Source organism: Amyelois transitella, chromosome 7 (assembly GCF_032362555.1).
Source record: "Amyelois transitella isolate CPQ chromosome 7, ilAmyTran1.1, whole genome shotgun sequence".
Taxonomy (NCBI): domain Eukaryota; kingdom Metazoa; phylum Arthropoda; class Insecta; order Lepidoptera; family Pyralidae; genus Amyelois; species Amyelois transitella.
Window position 1 is genome coordinate 11,642,631 of NC_083510.1, and position 14,219 is coordinate 11,656,849.

Below are 14,219 nucleotides of genomic sequence, written 5' to 3' on the forward strand. Positions count from 1 at the left end.
AGTAATTTATTCGAGTAGGTACTTTGAGCAAATAAATTTCTTAACATTTAACTTACAGTTAAATAAACATAGAATAATAACACGTTATATAAAATCTAAAATGGAAATGTAAACAGGTCACTAAACGCTTCTAAAACTAACCAAAAGTCGTCTGTCAATCGGCCATTTTGTACTGCCGTCTCACATTGATCAGATGAGTTAAACAAGGATAGCAATACAAATCCGTCTTACAGACAACTTTTATCGGAATGAATGTGTCTAAATAGCCTCTAATAGTTTTCATATACTCTTTTTGGTAACGGGTGAAGGGGGGTTGCTGAAATCCCGGAGCAAACTATTTTCTGCGAGATCCCCTAGGTTCCTGTGGGTAATTTCTGCATCCAAATGGTCCTCCAGCAGGGACGCTTGGATGTTTTTGTCTATGCCGAGCCGTTGCCGGGAGGTTTTGAACTCTTCTATGAGACTCAAGTTTCTTTTGATGCCGTCGACGAGCCTGGGAATCAAGAGGATCGTTTTAAACATTTGTTAGTGTGAACATATAATCATACCTACAATCACGTCTGTATCCCTTGCGGGGTAGATAGAGCCAACAGTCCATAGTCATAGCGGAATTCCTAACCTCCGTCAGCAACTGAAGACTAATACATACATAAAATCACGCCTTTTTCCCAGAGGGGTAGGCAGAGACTACATTTTTCCACTTGCCACGATCTCTGCATACTTCCTTCGCTTCATCCACATTCATAACTCTCCTTCGGGTACTCTTATATAGCTTTAGATAATCAAGAACCTCCTTCCAACTTAACCCACCTGACAACAGAGTGTTCACCCATAGCGGCCCCCTCCTGCAGTTTGGACCCCGCTATCCTGGCCATGGAGGAGTCCCTGACGTCCGTCAACAGCTGAAGACTCCACTGCTTCAGGTTGTTGAGGATCGTGACTGGACCCTCGTAGTCGTTGGGCACAATGCCGTCCACTTCAGACTCGAAGAACGATAGTAGCGGGAACCAAATGCGAGTTCTGAAAGTAGCAATATAGTATTATTAAGTGATATTGAAATGTCACCCACCCACCCAATTCAGGATCCATGGTCAAAGGCATACCCCGGGCTCCACTCTAGACAAGTGATGATGCAACCGGGACTAAAGCCAGGAGGAAGAATGAATAAAAATTATGGCGACTCAAGAGCTCTGCTGCTCAATAGCTTCGTTGAAGAACCATGACTTTTCCACGCTTTACAGATACGTCTTACTCAATCCAGGATCCATAGTCAAGGGCAAACCCCGGCTCTCCAACGTGGCGAGGATGTAACCAGGACTAAAACCTGGAGGAAGAACATGAAGACATACGTTACCTTGAGGAGTCGTTCTGCATGAGCGCCTGGTTGTTGCTCAGGGTGTGGTAGTAGAGGAACAGCCGCGAGGTGATGTAGAACGCGATGAACACGTCTATGGAGTAGTGCTCGTGCGCGGCCAGGATGAAGAAGATGCCGAACATGTTCATCACCCATGTTAAGATGTGGAGGAGGTACAGGCTGCGGGGTGTGTCTGGAAAGATAGATAGATAAAACCCTTTATTGCACCACTAGCTGTGCCCGCGACTTCGTCCGCGTGGAATAGTTATTTTGGTCATCATTGGAGACCTCAAGGATGAATAATTTTCCCCGTTTTTTTCACATTTTCCATTATTTCTTTGTTCCTTATAGTTGCAGTGTGATGTTATATAGCCTAAAGCCTACCTCGATAAATGGTCTATTCAACGCAAAAATAATTTTTCAATTCGAACCAGTTTCAAAACAACCAATGATTAGCGCGTTCAAACAAACAAACTCTTCAGCTTTATAATATTAGTAAGTATTGATAAGAGTAAAACATAGGTACATAACATCACAAAACAGATAGAGATGGTACAAAGGCGGACTTATCGCTAATGCAATCTCTTCCAGTCAACCTTTAGGTGGAAGGAAACCAAACAGGAGATTGGCGTTGGCGCAGAGCAAGATTAATAAATGTTTAAACATAATATGAAAGGAGAAACATTAAATAAATAAAAATAAATACAGGACAGATTTCACAGATTGAGTTAGCCTCCAAGTAAGTTCGAGACTTGTGTTACGAGATACTAACTCGACGATATTATATTTTATAATAAATACTTATATAGATTAACATTCATGACTCAGGTAAATCATAGAAAGTTCGTTTCTCATAACGCCCTGGCCGGGATTCGAACTTGGGACCTCCGGTGTCACAAGCGCACTACCGCTGTGCCACAGAGGCCGTCAAAAACATTACTTAGAGAAAATTTAAGATGCATACATTTTTTTAAGGGTTCGTTTCTTCTTATGTATTGTCTATGATTTTGATCTATTCATCAGAATATGATAAATAAGTTATAAACTCTATCTCATTAGAAAAAATAAACAATTTACTAGTTACAACAATGTGGTCATTAAAATTTGTGTAAATTATGTACATATGTTTATTTTTGTTATCAGTGTCTTCCAACATTAGAATAAAAGATACAGTACTAATTAGATACCAAATTTACTTAAAGTTAGATGTAGGTATATTAACAGTCAATTTTATAAACATTAAATTGAAAACCACAAGCTATCTTAATGAATTACAAACTTAAAACAAAAGATGTAAGTGATTTAACAACATTTTTCTCTTCCATAATAGCGTACCAAATTCTTAGTAAAATTATATATTACGACGGCCTCTGCTCTGTGGCGCAGTATGCTGGTCTGTGACACTGGAGGTCCCGGGTTCGAATCCCGGCCAGGGCATGATGAGAAAAAACCTTTTTCTGATGGGCCTGGGTCTTAGATGTTTATCTATATAGGTATCACTACATAGTATAAAACAAAGTCGCCCATTTTGTCTGTAGTCCCTTCGTATGCATAAAACTTTAAAACTACGCAACGGATTTTGATGCGGTTTTCACTAATAGAAAGAGTATTTTCTCCGACAGGTTTTTATATATAATTGAAATACATTGAAATTATATTAGCTGAGTTATAGCGATTTATGTCCAAGAAGTCAGAAAAAAAATCTAATTGAAGATTGCATTTGTGCGTGCGCCGCTTATACCGTTGGATACAAGTAAGAACAATGTATAGCAAAAAAATTGGTCTTTATTAGTTCTACAAAAAAGTCCGCGATGACATATATCCAGCTTTTTTATTTAAGTCACAAAAACTACTTTTCTGTATTAAAAAAACATTTAATTCGTTGGGTGATGTTTAACTGGTGATATAACCAATAATACATATATCCTTATCAAAATAAGTAAGTTCATCATCACGAGCATTTAATTTAGATTATTTTTGCAGTTTACAGTGTGTTATTTAGACATATAGTTTAGGAGATATCACGATATTAGTATTGCGGCACGGTACGGGCCGGCCGCGGCGGCGGGGGCAGCGTCCCTATAAAAACGGTACATAAAAAATAAATAATATTAAAAAGTAGGTACTACGACTTTGATCTATACATATAAGACAAAAAAAATCTGTACATTACTTAAATATTTTTTCCAAAAACTGATAGGGGGGGCGATCAAAGAAGAGTCACAGAAACCAAAAAACATTTTAATATTTTAAACGCGGTTAAGGGAAAGAGAAGTTATTGTGAATTGAAAATTAGTATCCAATATGTGTTGGTGCGTTGACTGTATTTGTCGAAGTAGCGGGATACACGCAAACGAAGTTGCGCGGGTCAGCTAGTTTATTATAAAATATTGTATCTTTGAGTTGGTATCTCGTAACACAAGTCTCGAACTCACTTCGAGGCTAACTCAATCTGTGTAATTTGTCCCGTATATATTTATTTTTTATTCTGTATAAGTATAATGCTCGCCCTATTTTTTTGATATGGCTCTTTTGTCCTTTAATAGCCTCCTACTACCATGTCGCCTTATAATAATTATATGACACTAGTTCGTTAACTAACATCCAAAGAATTGGAATAAAAATTTACAGTGTTTAGCTCATAGTAACACAAAAACAACGCGAACGAAGTCGCAGGCGGGCCCTAGTGTTACATAACTTGACCTCAGATTATGTAACCGTATGCAGCGCGTCCTAAAAAACACATCGCGTCGCTTTGAGATGTATACAACCAATGTAATGCGGTAGTTTGTATGTGTGTCTGTGAGTTGTATAAAGTGCCAGTGTGAGTGAATTTATGAAGCCTTGGTAGCTAACACTATTATTAGTGTTAATAGATATTAGGGTTAATATAGTGCAGTGTGGTTCCCGGCACCAATAACAAAAACAATAGGACCACTCCATCACTTTTTCATGGATGTCTTAAAAGGCGGCTAAGGGATAGGCTTATAAACTTGGAATTCTTTTCTTTTGGCGATGGGCTAGCAACCTGTCACTATCTGAATCTCAATTCTATCATTAAGCCAAATAGGTGAACGTGGCCATTCAGTCTTTTCAAGACTGTTTGCTCTGTCTAACCCACAAGGGTTATAGACGTGACCATTATGTATGTATGTATTTAATTAAATAATATACAGTTCTGAGTCGATTACACGTTTAAATTATTTTACAATGTAAACATCGACTAATGATTGACGACATGGCCGCATTGTAACGTCATTTACGTCTTTATACGCGCTAATTGTGTTAAATGATAAATTAACTATTATGTTTCATCACTTGCAAGGTGCGTGAGGAACAACAAAAACTCTTCTGTCCTTTTTGCCGTAATCTTACTGTGTATCTTACGTAATCTACACCTTAACCTTTCAATAGTCGCCTTTTACAACATCCATTGTCCAACAATATATGGAGTAGTCCTATTCTTAAATGCCGGAAACTGGTCCCTAAAAACATAACACCATTTCGTCAATAATGGTTTAATCTTAAAAATAAACAATATTATACACCTTTAACATAATATAATACAACTTTAACCTTTTCCTTAACATAACATAATGTTAAGGAAAAGTTTACACATTATCTGTCTAGATGATCTTTGCGTAACCATTACCCAGTAAATTATATTCAAAATTACGAAATAATACATGTTAATGGCGATATTAAGCAAACAAATGTGTTAACTAGAGCTAAATAAAATAAGACGTCATTAAACTTCAAATTAAAAGTTTATATGTCAGTATTATTTTACTACAGAATTTCTTGCGTTTTTTTTTTTGGCGGCAGGCTAGCAACCTGTCACTGTCACGGCTGAACGAGACATTTGACTTAATTTTTTTTCGAGACTGGCTTTGTCGTCTCGATACAGAAATGATTATGTATGTACTTACCACTTATTAGAGAGCATTAAAAAATGTCTTATGAGAAGCCAGAGATACATTGATATCGCGCTAACTACTGGATTCGAATGGGGATTCACTGCATTGCATAGTGCCGTGTGGTTCCCGGCACCAATACAAAAAATAATAGGACCACTCCATCTCTTTCCCATGGAAGTCGTAAAAGGCGACTAAGGAATAGTCTTACAAACTTGGGATTATTTTTTAAGCGATGGGCTAACAACCTGTCACTAGTTGAATCTCAACCCTATCGTTAAGCAAAATAGCTGAACTGACTGTTGGCTCTCTCTACCCCGCAAGGGATATAGACGTGACCATATGTATGTATTCATTGCATCATCGACATACGACGGGTGTGACGTGCAAACGCGTGGAAGGATATCACTTGAGAACAAGCGGTCTGAAGTTATTTTTAATGTGACAAAAATAATTAATATTTATTAATAGTAATTTTGAGATTTCAATTTCTAAATGTTTATCGAGAACTTTTAAATTGCGGAAATACATTCCTAATACAACTAATATTATTTAATATTAAAAAAAGACATACATACATATAATTACGTCTATATACCTTGCGGGGTAGACAGAGCCAAAAGTCTTGTAAAGGCTGATAGGCCACGTTCAGTTGTTTGGCTTAATAAATAAATAAATAATAAATATATACGGGACAAATTACACTGATTGAGTTAGCCTCGAAGTAAGCTCGAGACTTGTGTTACGAGATACTAACTCAACGATACTATATTTTATAATAAATACTTATATAGATAAACATCCAAGACCCAGGCCAATCAGAAAAAGTTCTTTTCTCATCATGCCCTGGCCGGGATTCGAACCCGGGACCTCCGGTGTCACAGACAAGCGTACTACCGCTGAGCCACAGAGGCCGTCAATGATAGAATCGTTGTTGTCGTTAATGATAGAATTGAGATTTAAACAGTGACAGGTTGCTAGCCCATCGCCTTAAAGAGGAATCCCAAGTATATAAACCTATCTCTTAGTCGCTCACCTACGTTATCGCCACATTAATTTAACTTCAGACCGCTTGTCTCCAAGTGATCTTTGGCAAGATTCTTCTAAAGCTTTGAGGCATAAAGCTGAATTTTCGATCTAATCCATACGCTATATTGAGACATGCATTAAGAAATATATTATGGATTTCCGCAAAGTGCGCAGGCAGGTCAATGTATTTTTAATTTCTCTTGTCACAAATATGTTTGTTGTCTGAAGTCTGAATAAATTAGCTTCTTGACACCATTTATTGCCGCATAATATTACGCGAATACGTACATTAACAATATTTTATGCTTTACAGGGTTTTGTCTATTATTTTTCTCTTTCTTACACTTTCAAAGAGAGAGAGAGGCAAGATGAACATATGTATTGTCGAAAATCCTGAAAAATCCCATAGGATTACAATAATTTTAACGTAAGTACCATAAGCGTTCACAATAAATGAGATTTAAATCATTATTTCTATAAAAATGCCGTGCCGTGTGGTTCTCGGCATCAATATAAAAAAAAGAATAGGACCTCTCCATTTCTGTCCCATGGATGTCGGAAAAGGCGACTAAGGGATAGGCTTATAAACTTGAGATTGTTCTTGTAGACGATGATAGATAATTAGCCTGTCACTATTTCAATCTCAATTCTGTCATTAAGCCAAACTGCTGAACGTAGGGTATCAGTATTTTCAATACTGTTGGCTCTGTCTACCCCGCAAGGGATATAGACGTGATTATATGTATGTATGCATCTTGCTCAGACCCGATCATTCCTACACTTTAAAAAACGAATCCCAAGTTCATAAGCTTATCCTTTAGTCGCCTTTTACGACATTCATGGGAACGAGATGGAGTGGGGTGCTATTCATTTTTTATAAGTGCCGGGAACCACACGGCACTTCGGCAGGATGCAATTGCATACAATTTACTCGTTCGCATCCGGAATCATACAATCAGTGTGAATCACCCGCTGTATCGAGAGAGCGCGTTGTAAACGTCATTACAGACATCAATGTGCTAACTCAACCAAGCGGAAAGTTGAACAATTCTATTGGTTAAAGATATCCCGAGTTAGTGCCGTGTGGTTCCCGGTACCAATATAAAAAGGAATAGGACCACTCAATCTATTTCCCACGGATGTGTCGTGAAAGGCGACTAGGAGACAGGCTTATAATCTTGGGATTTTTCTTACAGGCGATGGGCTAGCAACCTGTCAGTATTTGAATCACAATTCTATCATCATGCCAAAAAGTTGAACGCGGCTTATCAGTCTTACCCGAAAGGGATATAAACGTGGTTATATATATGTATTGTTATTCTGGGTCTTCAGCTACCTACATACCAAATTTCATAGTAATCGGTTCAGTAGTTTTTGCGTAAAAGAGTAACAAACATCCATACTGACATACTAACAAACTTTCGCATTTATAATATTAGTAGGATATGTAGGTAACCCTACCTTGGTCAAATTGGTCATTTCCACGCGTAAGGTCAGGTCAGAAGCGCACTAAACCAACGCTTGCATGAAGCGAGTCATGAATGCGGATGAAAGGATGTAGTTTCTACCTACCCCTCCGGAAAAGAAGCGTGATTCTATGTGAGTATTTTTAATAGAACCCAGCTCCAGATATAGATTTGATACGTTTTGGCGTTATCTAAGTACATGTTTTAATTTATTTAAGTTATTAATGAAACAAACTAAATTGTCATTAATATAACCTAGTAAATAATAAAGGTAGGTACACACTTAGGCTTAAGGCTTACCTATAAACTTGGGATTCTTCTTTTAGGCGATGGGCTAGCAACCTGTCACTATTTGAATCTCAATTCTATCTTAAAGCCAAACAGCTGAACGTGGCCTATCAGTCTTTTCAAGACTGTTGGCTCTGTCTACCCCGCAAGGGATATAGACGTGATTATATGTATGTATGTATGTAATTTATAAAGGTAGGCACTCACATTCAGTAATGAAGAAGTTGAGCAGAGTCAGAGCTACAGTGTGCCCCGAGAACATATAGTCCCCACAGGTCCGGACTCCGCGCACCGACATCCCGGCGCCCGACCAGATATCGTAGGCCTGCCGCAGCCGCCGGCCCCACACCGTGAGGTCGTCCGCGGGCGGGTACGAGCGGGGCTCACACTTCGTAGTTCCATATTGAATCGCGTAAATTCTTATAGCGTTGTCTTAAACGAACCTACCTTGGTCAAGTTGGTCATTTTCAAGCGCAAGGTCAGGTCAGAAGCGCACTAAACCAACGCGCTTGCATGAGGCGAGTCATAAATGCAAATGAAAGGATAGAGTTTCTACCTACCCCTCCGGAAAAGAAGCGTGATTTTATGTATGTAGTATGTGTCAAGATATGGATTTGATCCTTTTGGCGTTTTCTAAGTACATACATGTTTTTATTATTTTATTAACGAAAAAAAAAACAAAATTTTCATTTATAACCTAGTAAATTATAAAGGTAGGCACTCACATTCAGTGATGAAGAAGTTGAGCAGAGTCAGAGCTACAGTGTGCCCCGAGAACATGTAATCCCCGCAGGTCCGGACTCCGCGCACCGACATCCCGGCGCCGGACCAGATATCGTAGGCCTGCCGCAGCCGCCGGCCCCACACCGTGAGGTCGTCCGCGGGCGGGTACGAGCGGGGCTCGCACTTCAGGTGGGACCCGGGCACGGATAAAGACGTGATCAGCATTGTGAAACACCGCAGGAGGAACACGGTGCCGGCGAGAGCGAAGAATCGCCGTAATATTATGAATCTGTGGACGAAAGTTGATTTTGATTAATTAAAAATTTATACATACGTAAAATCGCGCCTCTTTCCCGGAGGGGAAGGCAGAGACTACCTCTTTCCATCTGTTACGATCTTTGCATACTTCCTTCGCTTCATCCACATTCATAACTCTCTTCATGCAAGCTCGGCGGTTTCGGGTAGTCTTGACCTGATCCTTTACCAGGACGTCCTTAATTTGATCAAGATACGTTAGGTCTTCCCACTCCGACCTTTCCCTCCACACTCTCCTTGTATATCTGCTTAGTCAACCTGCTTTCATTCATCCTCTCCACATGACCAAACCATTTTAACATACCCTTTATAATATTTATACATAATAGTCAAAATTTGGGCTTTTCCGAATCTTGACTAATATTATCAATGTGAAAGTAAGTTTGTTTGTTTGTAACCTCTTCACGCGTTATCTAATGAAGCAAAATTCTTGAAATCCGTATATATAATTGAGAGTCTGGGTACTACTCTTCTCAGTAAAAACTAAAGCTCTCATGAAATTTGCGAAAACCTGTATACTTTTTTCGCCCGAAATTCCCACGGGAATTATCGGGATATTTCGTGTTACGCGGCGTCTTCCACTAGTTAACAAACAAAATGGCAACAATTACTGGAGATATTTCGAAATTCTTCCTCGTAAAAGTTTGAAGATGGACGAACCCAACGTAAGAGAATGTCAATTGGTCATCATCCATTTGTTTCCTTTAGTCTTATCAACTTTATTTACTCCAAAGATCAAATATAAGTTCGTATTTATGTCTATGCCAGGGGCCGAAACAAGTTCTATGGTCGAAAATACTGATTTTACTGACCAAAAATTCAAAAATACTGACCAAATACTGACCATTTCCAAACCGTTTTTCGGGTGAATGGTGTGAAATAAAAAGCTTATTTTCAGTTATTGGCCTCCACCATCCCCATAGCCAACCAGCACCGCCTTTTTATTGTGTTAAAAAGCTTTTTTTATTGTTAGTAATTGTTATTGTATTACAAGTGAGTCATGCGCATTCGTGCAAAATTATACATATAGTGAACACTAAAATCAAATGACTATGAGAAAGAAAAAAAGTACAGAGAAGTTCCATTAAAATAAAGCTACTAATTTAGCTGCAATATATACTACGTAGATCATCCACATACACTTGGAACAAAAAATTTTGTGCCCAGTGTATATAGAGCATGCAAAGTGAGCAGCCCTCAGATATCATCAGTCATCACTGGGCAAATCGAAAAATACTGACAATACTGACCGATTTTCAAAAATACTGACTTTTACTGACCAGGTCCAAATATACTGACTTTTACTGACTTTACTGACCTGTTTCGGCCCCTGCTATGCGCGACCGATAAAATATGTAGATCTCACAATTTCAATAACAAGACTTATGAAAACACACGTGCGCGGAATGACGCATGTTTAGCGATTTGACTTTATGACCGTTCGTTCGACAGATATTTTAATTTATTTATTTATTTATTTATGTACACAAAATTATATACAGAAGCATTTATAACAGAAATACTAGTGCAAGGGTGCTACTTATTTCAAAAGAAATCTCTTCCAGTAGACCCATGAGAGGAGAGATTAATTTGGAGCGGTCCATCCATCAAAAGAGATTATTTGTTTTCCGGTGAAATAGTACATACACGTCTATATCCCTTGCGCGGTAGACACAGCCAGCAGATGGGCCACGTTCAGCTGTTTGGCTCAATGATAGAATTAAGATCCAAATAGTGACAGGTTGCTAGCCCATCGCCTAAAAAAGAATCCCAAGTTTGTAAGCCTTTCCCTTAGTCGCCTTTTACGACATCAATGGGAAAGAGATGGAGTGGTCCTATTCTTTTTTGTATTGGTGCCGGGAACCACACGGAACGTTTTCTTTATTTTTTTTCAATTGCATGCATAGAAAGCATGGGCAGTGTATGGGCATAATCGTGGTTTGCATTAGTAAATATCGCGATTACTTCAAACATTGATAAAGATAGCGGTTTTTTTTCATAACCATCGCGTACAAACCTGACTCACTCAATTCAGTATCTTTTTATTTACAAGCTGTGCCCGTGTCTTCGTCTGCGTGGAATAGTTATTTTGGGCATCATTGAAGCCCTCAAGGATGAATAATTTTCCCCGTTTTTCTAGACTAGATTCAAATAGTGACAGGTTGCTAGCCCATCGCCTATAAAAAGAATCCCAAGTTTATAAGCCTATCTATTAGTCGCCTTTTACGATATACATGGGAAAGAGATGGAGTGGTCCTACTCTTTTATTAAAAAAGCTAAAGAAAAGACATAACGAAATATAATCGAATCTCTTAAGAAAGAAATACAATAAAATGATTCTGTTTTAATTCCTTCTCAAGCATCCTTTTTCAAAGCATTTATATGCGTAAGACCTGTTCCAATGATGTCCATTAAAAATTAACAAATGTTTACTTCGCCTTTGTCTCTTTTGTTGTCAGTTATCAGAATCAGTCATTACGGTCAGCGGTGACACGGTTTTTGTTATTGTATTGTGTGCACGCGCATATTGACATAACAAATATGTTATCGATAGATTTAATACTAATTATTACATACACTTCGAGACTTTGGTCCCGTGCGAATTGAAAAATGGTGATTCTTCAGGGTGATTTTAATTGTGCCGCATTAATGACCGCATAGAATCTCCGAGGTGAAGTGAAGAACAGGCATGCTCCTCTCCAGAGTGGTGAGAATGCAACCGGGACTAAAAGCCAAGAGGAAGACGGAAGAAGAAAGTCCAAAGTCCGTCGAGGTAAATGAACTAACTCAAGAACGAAATGCATACAACACGACATATTTTGTAGACATTAGTCTTCAATACAAACAAACAGACAAAGCGCTTTGTTAGCTGGCTAATACACGAATCACATTTGTGTATTGCATTGTCGTGTAGACAAAGAGTACCTATAGGTGTTTGGTAGAGCGCGCGAGACCGCCGCGCGCCAATTCGTTTGGTTATTTATATGTAAAATAAATATATAAATATATACGGGACAAATTACACAGATTGAGTTAGCCTCGAAGTAAGTTCGAGACTTGTGTTACGAGATACTAACTCAAAGATACTATATTTTTAAATAAATACTTATATAGATAAACATCCAAGACCCAGGCCAATCAGAAAAAGTTCTTTTCTCATCATGCCCTGGCCGGGATTCGAACCCGGGACCTCCGGTGTCACAGACAGAGCGCACTACCGCTGCGCCACCTAGGCCGACAACAACAATTCATACTAGCTTTTACTTGCTTTAACTTTGCACGCGCGAATTTATCGCCACCTACTACATATTACGGGATTTTTCGCAAAACCCACGGTAACTATAGTTTTTACCAGTATGTGTAATACCATAGGATACTATGTACTTCCTCAAGACTTTAAATTATATTATTGTACAGGTAGGTAAAATTTCTAGAAGATTGGTTGAGGAGATAACGCTTGAAGAGACAACAAACAAACAAAAAAACTTACGCTTGCACTCATTATAATAGTTGGGATCTAAATATCCCAGCAGTTAAGGGTTAAAACTTCAAGTGTGGTTTCGATTGTAGGTAGTAACTTGTTCGAAAGAAGATTAAGTGGTGATTTAAAATTTCGTAAGTTCACTGAAAGTTTCAAAGATTTCTTAGATTCTATATAAATCTGTGACACGTTATCTTAATGTGTCACCTTAACGTAACTACACATTCTTTCCTTTTTATATCTGTCAATGATAACTAGCCCTACATGTGTGACCTAAAAGACCTACATTGTAACCATATTCAAGGAATAAATGATTATGATTAAGGTTGGGCATAAGTTATACCGTAATACCGTGTAACGCACTCTATAGATATTGCTATAGTTACTCTAAGTTCGGATGGAAAGTGCAGGGTGTGAGTGTGACTCACGCGTTATCAATACTGATAACGCGTGAGTGTGACTCACGCGTTATCAATACTGATAACGCCAAAACCATCTTCGTAATACAAGTTTATTATCATGGCAACAAATGAAATAGTGTATGTGAAAGAAATAGTTTAATACTGCGACTTCGCTCGCGTGTAAATTATACATACATATAATTACGTCTATATACCTTGCGGTGTAGACAGAGCCAACAGTCTTGAAAAGTCTGATAGGCCACATTCAGCTGTTTGGCTCAATGATAGAATTAAGATTCAAATAGTTATAGGTTGTTAGCCCATTGCCCAAAAAAATATATCCAATTTTGTAAGCCTATCCCTTAGTCACCTTTTACGACATCCATGGGATCAAGATGGAGTGGTCCTATTCTTAATTTCATTTGTGGTTTAATTATGTCCACAATTTATATGTAGAAAGTCAAGCATTACACAGATAAACCTTCATCTGACCTTGTTATCAGGAGAAACTAACTTAGTTTAGGTAATGGTTACACATTTTTTATTTGTCAGAATAACCAGGTTTTTCACAGCAACAGCTTTAATTAGGTTACTCAGAAAGAAGTAATTGAATCATGGCCAAAGCTGGATTCGAACCTTGTAACAAAAATTTTCGACTCTTTGACTTACCTATCTTATCTCAGTATCTCGATCAAATTAAGGACGTCCTGGCAAAGGGTCAGGTAAGAGTACCCGAAACTGCCGAGCTTGCATGAAGAGAGTTATGAATGTGGACGGAGCGAAGGAAGTATGCAGACCTCTTGGCAAGTGGAAAGAAAAAAGAGGCGTGATTTTATGTATGTATGTATGTTGACTTACCTATGTTTATGGAAGAATAGGACTACAAGCCATATAGCCAACAGCAGGGAGCCCGTGATTTCGCACATGTCGAATGCCCACGGTATGTGTGGTACATTGTCCAGGAACAAATCCGGCAACGGAGGGTATTTTTTCATGTCTGGCACTTTATCGTGAACTATCACCATCACGACTGCGGTCACCCACGTGACGAGGAATACGTAGCCTGCAAGAAATGTTGGATTAAAATTACTCAACATATATCATGATCACTAGACGAGTTTCAAAGACTACATCTTTCATACAATCCTTGAATATTTGTTAGCTTCACTCATATTCAGCATGCAAGCTTTATGGTTTAGGATACTCTTAACTTGACTCAAAGGTTGTTATTTAATTAAGTCAACAGTA

The 14,219-nt window shown here is 38.4% G+C and overlaps 2 protein-coding genes across 2 annotated transcripts in view; one reads left to right on the forward strand and one right to left on the reverse strand.

Moving 5' to 3' along the window:
- LOC106130814 (ceramide phosphoethanolamine synthase) overlaps positions 1 to 14,219 on the reverse strand; it is a 15,121-nt gene continuing 902 nt past the window's right edge. The window contains exons 2-6 of the mRNA XM_060944936.1: positions 13,830 to 14,034; positions 8,777 to 9,063; positions 1,355 to 1,547; positions 811 to 1,020; positions 1 to 493 (exon numbers count right to left, since the gene is read on the reverse strand). Coding sequence (XP_060800919.1) covers positions 280 to 493; positions 811 to 1,020; positions 1,355 to 1,547; positions 8,777 to 9,063; positions 13,830 to 14,034 — 1,109 coding nt within the window. The 3' untranslated portion in view covers positions 1 to 279. The remainder of the gene's footprint in view (positions 494 to 810; positions 1,021 to 1,354; positions 1,548 to 8,776; positions 9,064 to 13,829; positions 14,035 to 14,219) is intronic.
- The window catches only part of LOC106130825 (poly [ADP-ribose] polymerase), a 22,015-nt gene continuing 19,387 nt past the window's right edge, over positions 11,592 to 14,219 (forward strand). The window contains exon 1 of the mRNA XM_060944935.1: positions 11,592 to 11,862. Coding sequence (XP_060800918.1) covers positions 11,779 to 11,862 — 84 coding nt within the window. The 5' untranslated portion in view covers positions 11,592 to 11,778. The remainder of the gene's footprint in view (positions 11,863 to 14,219) is intronic.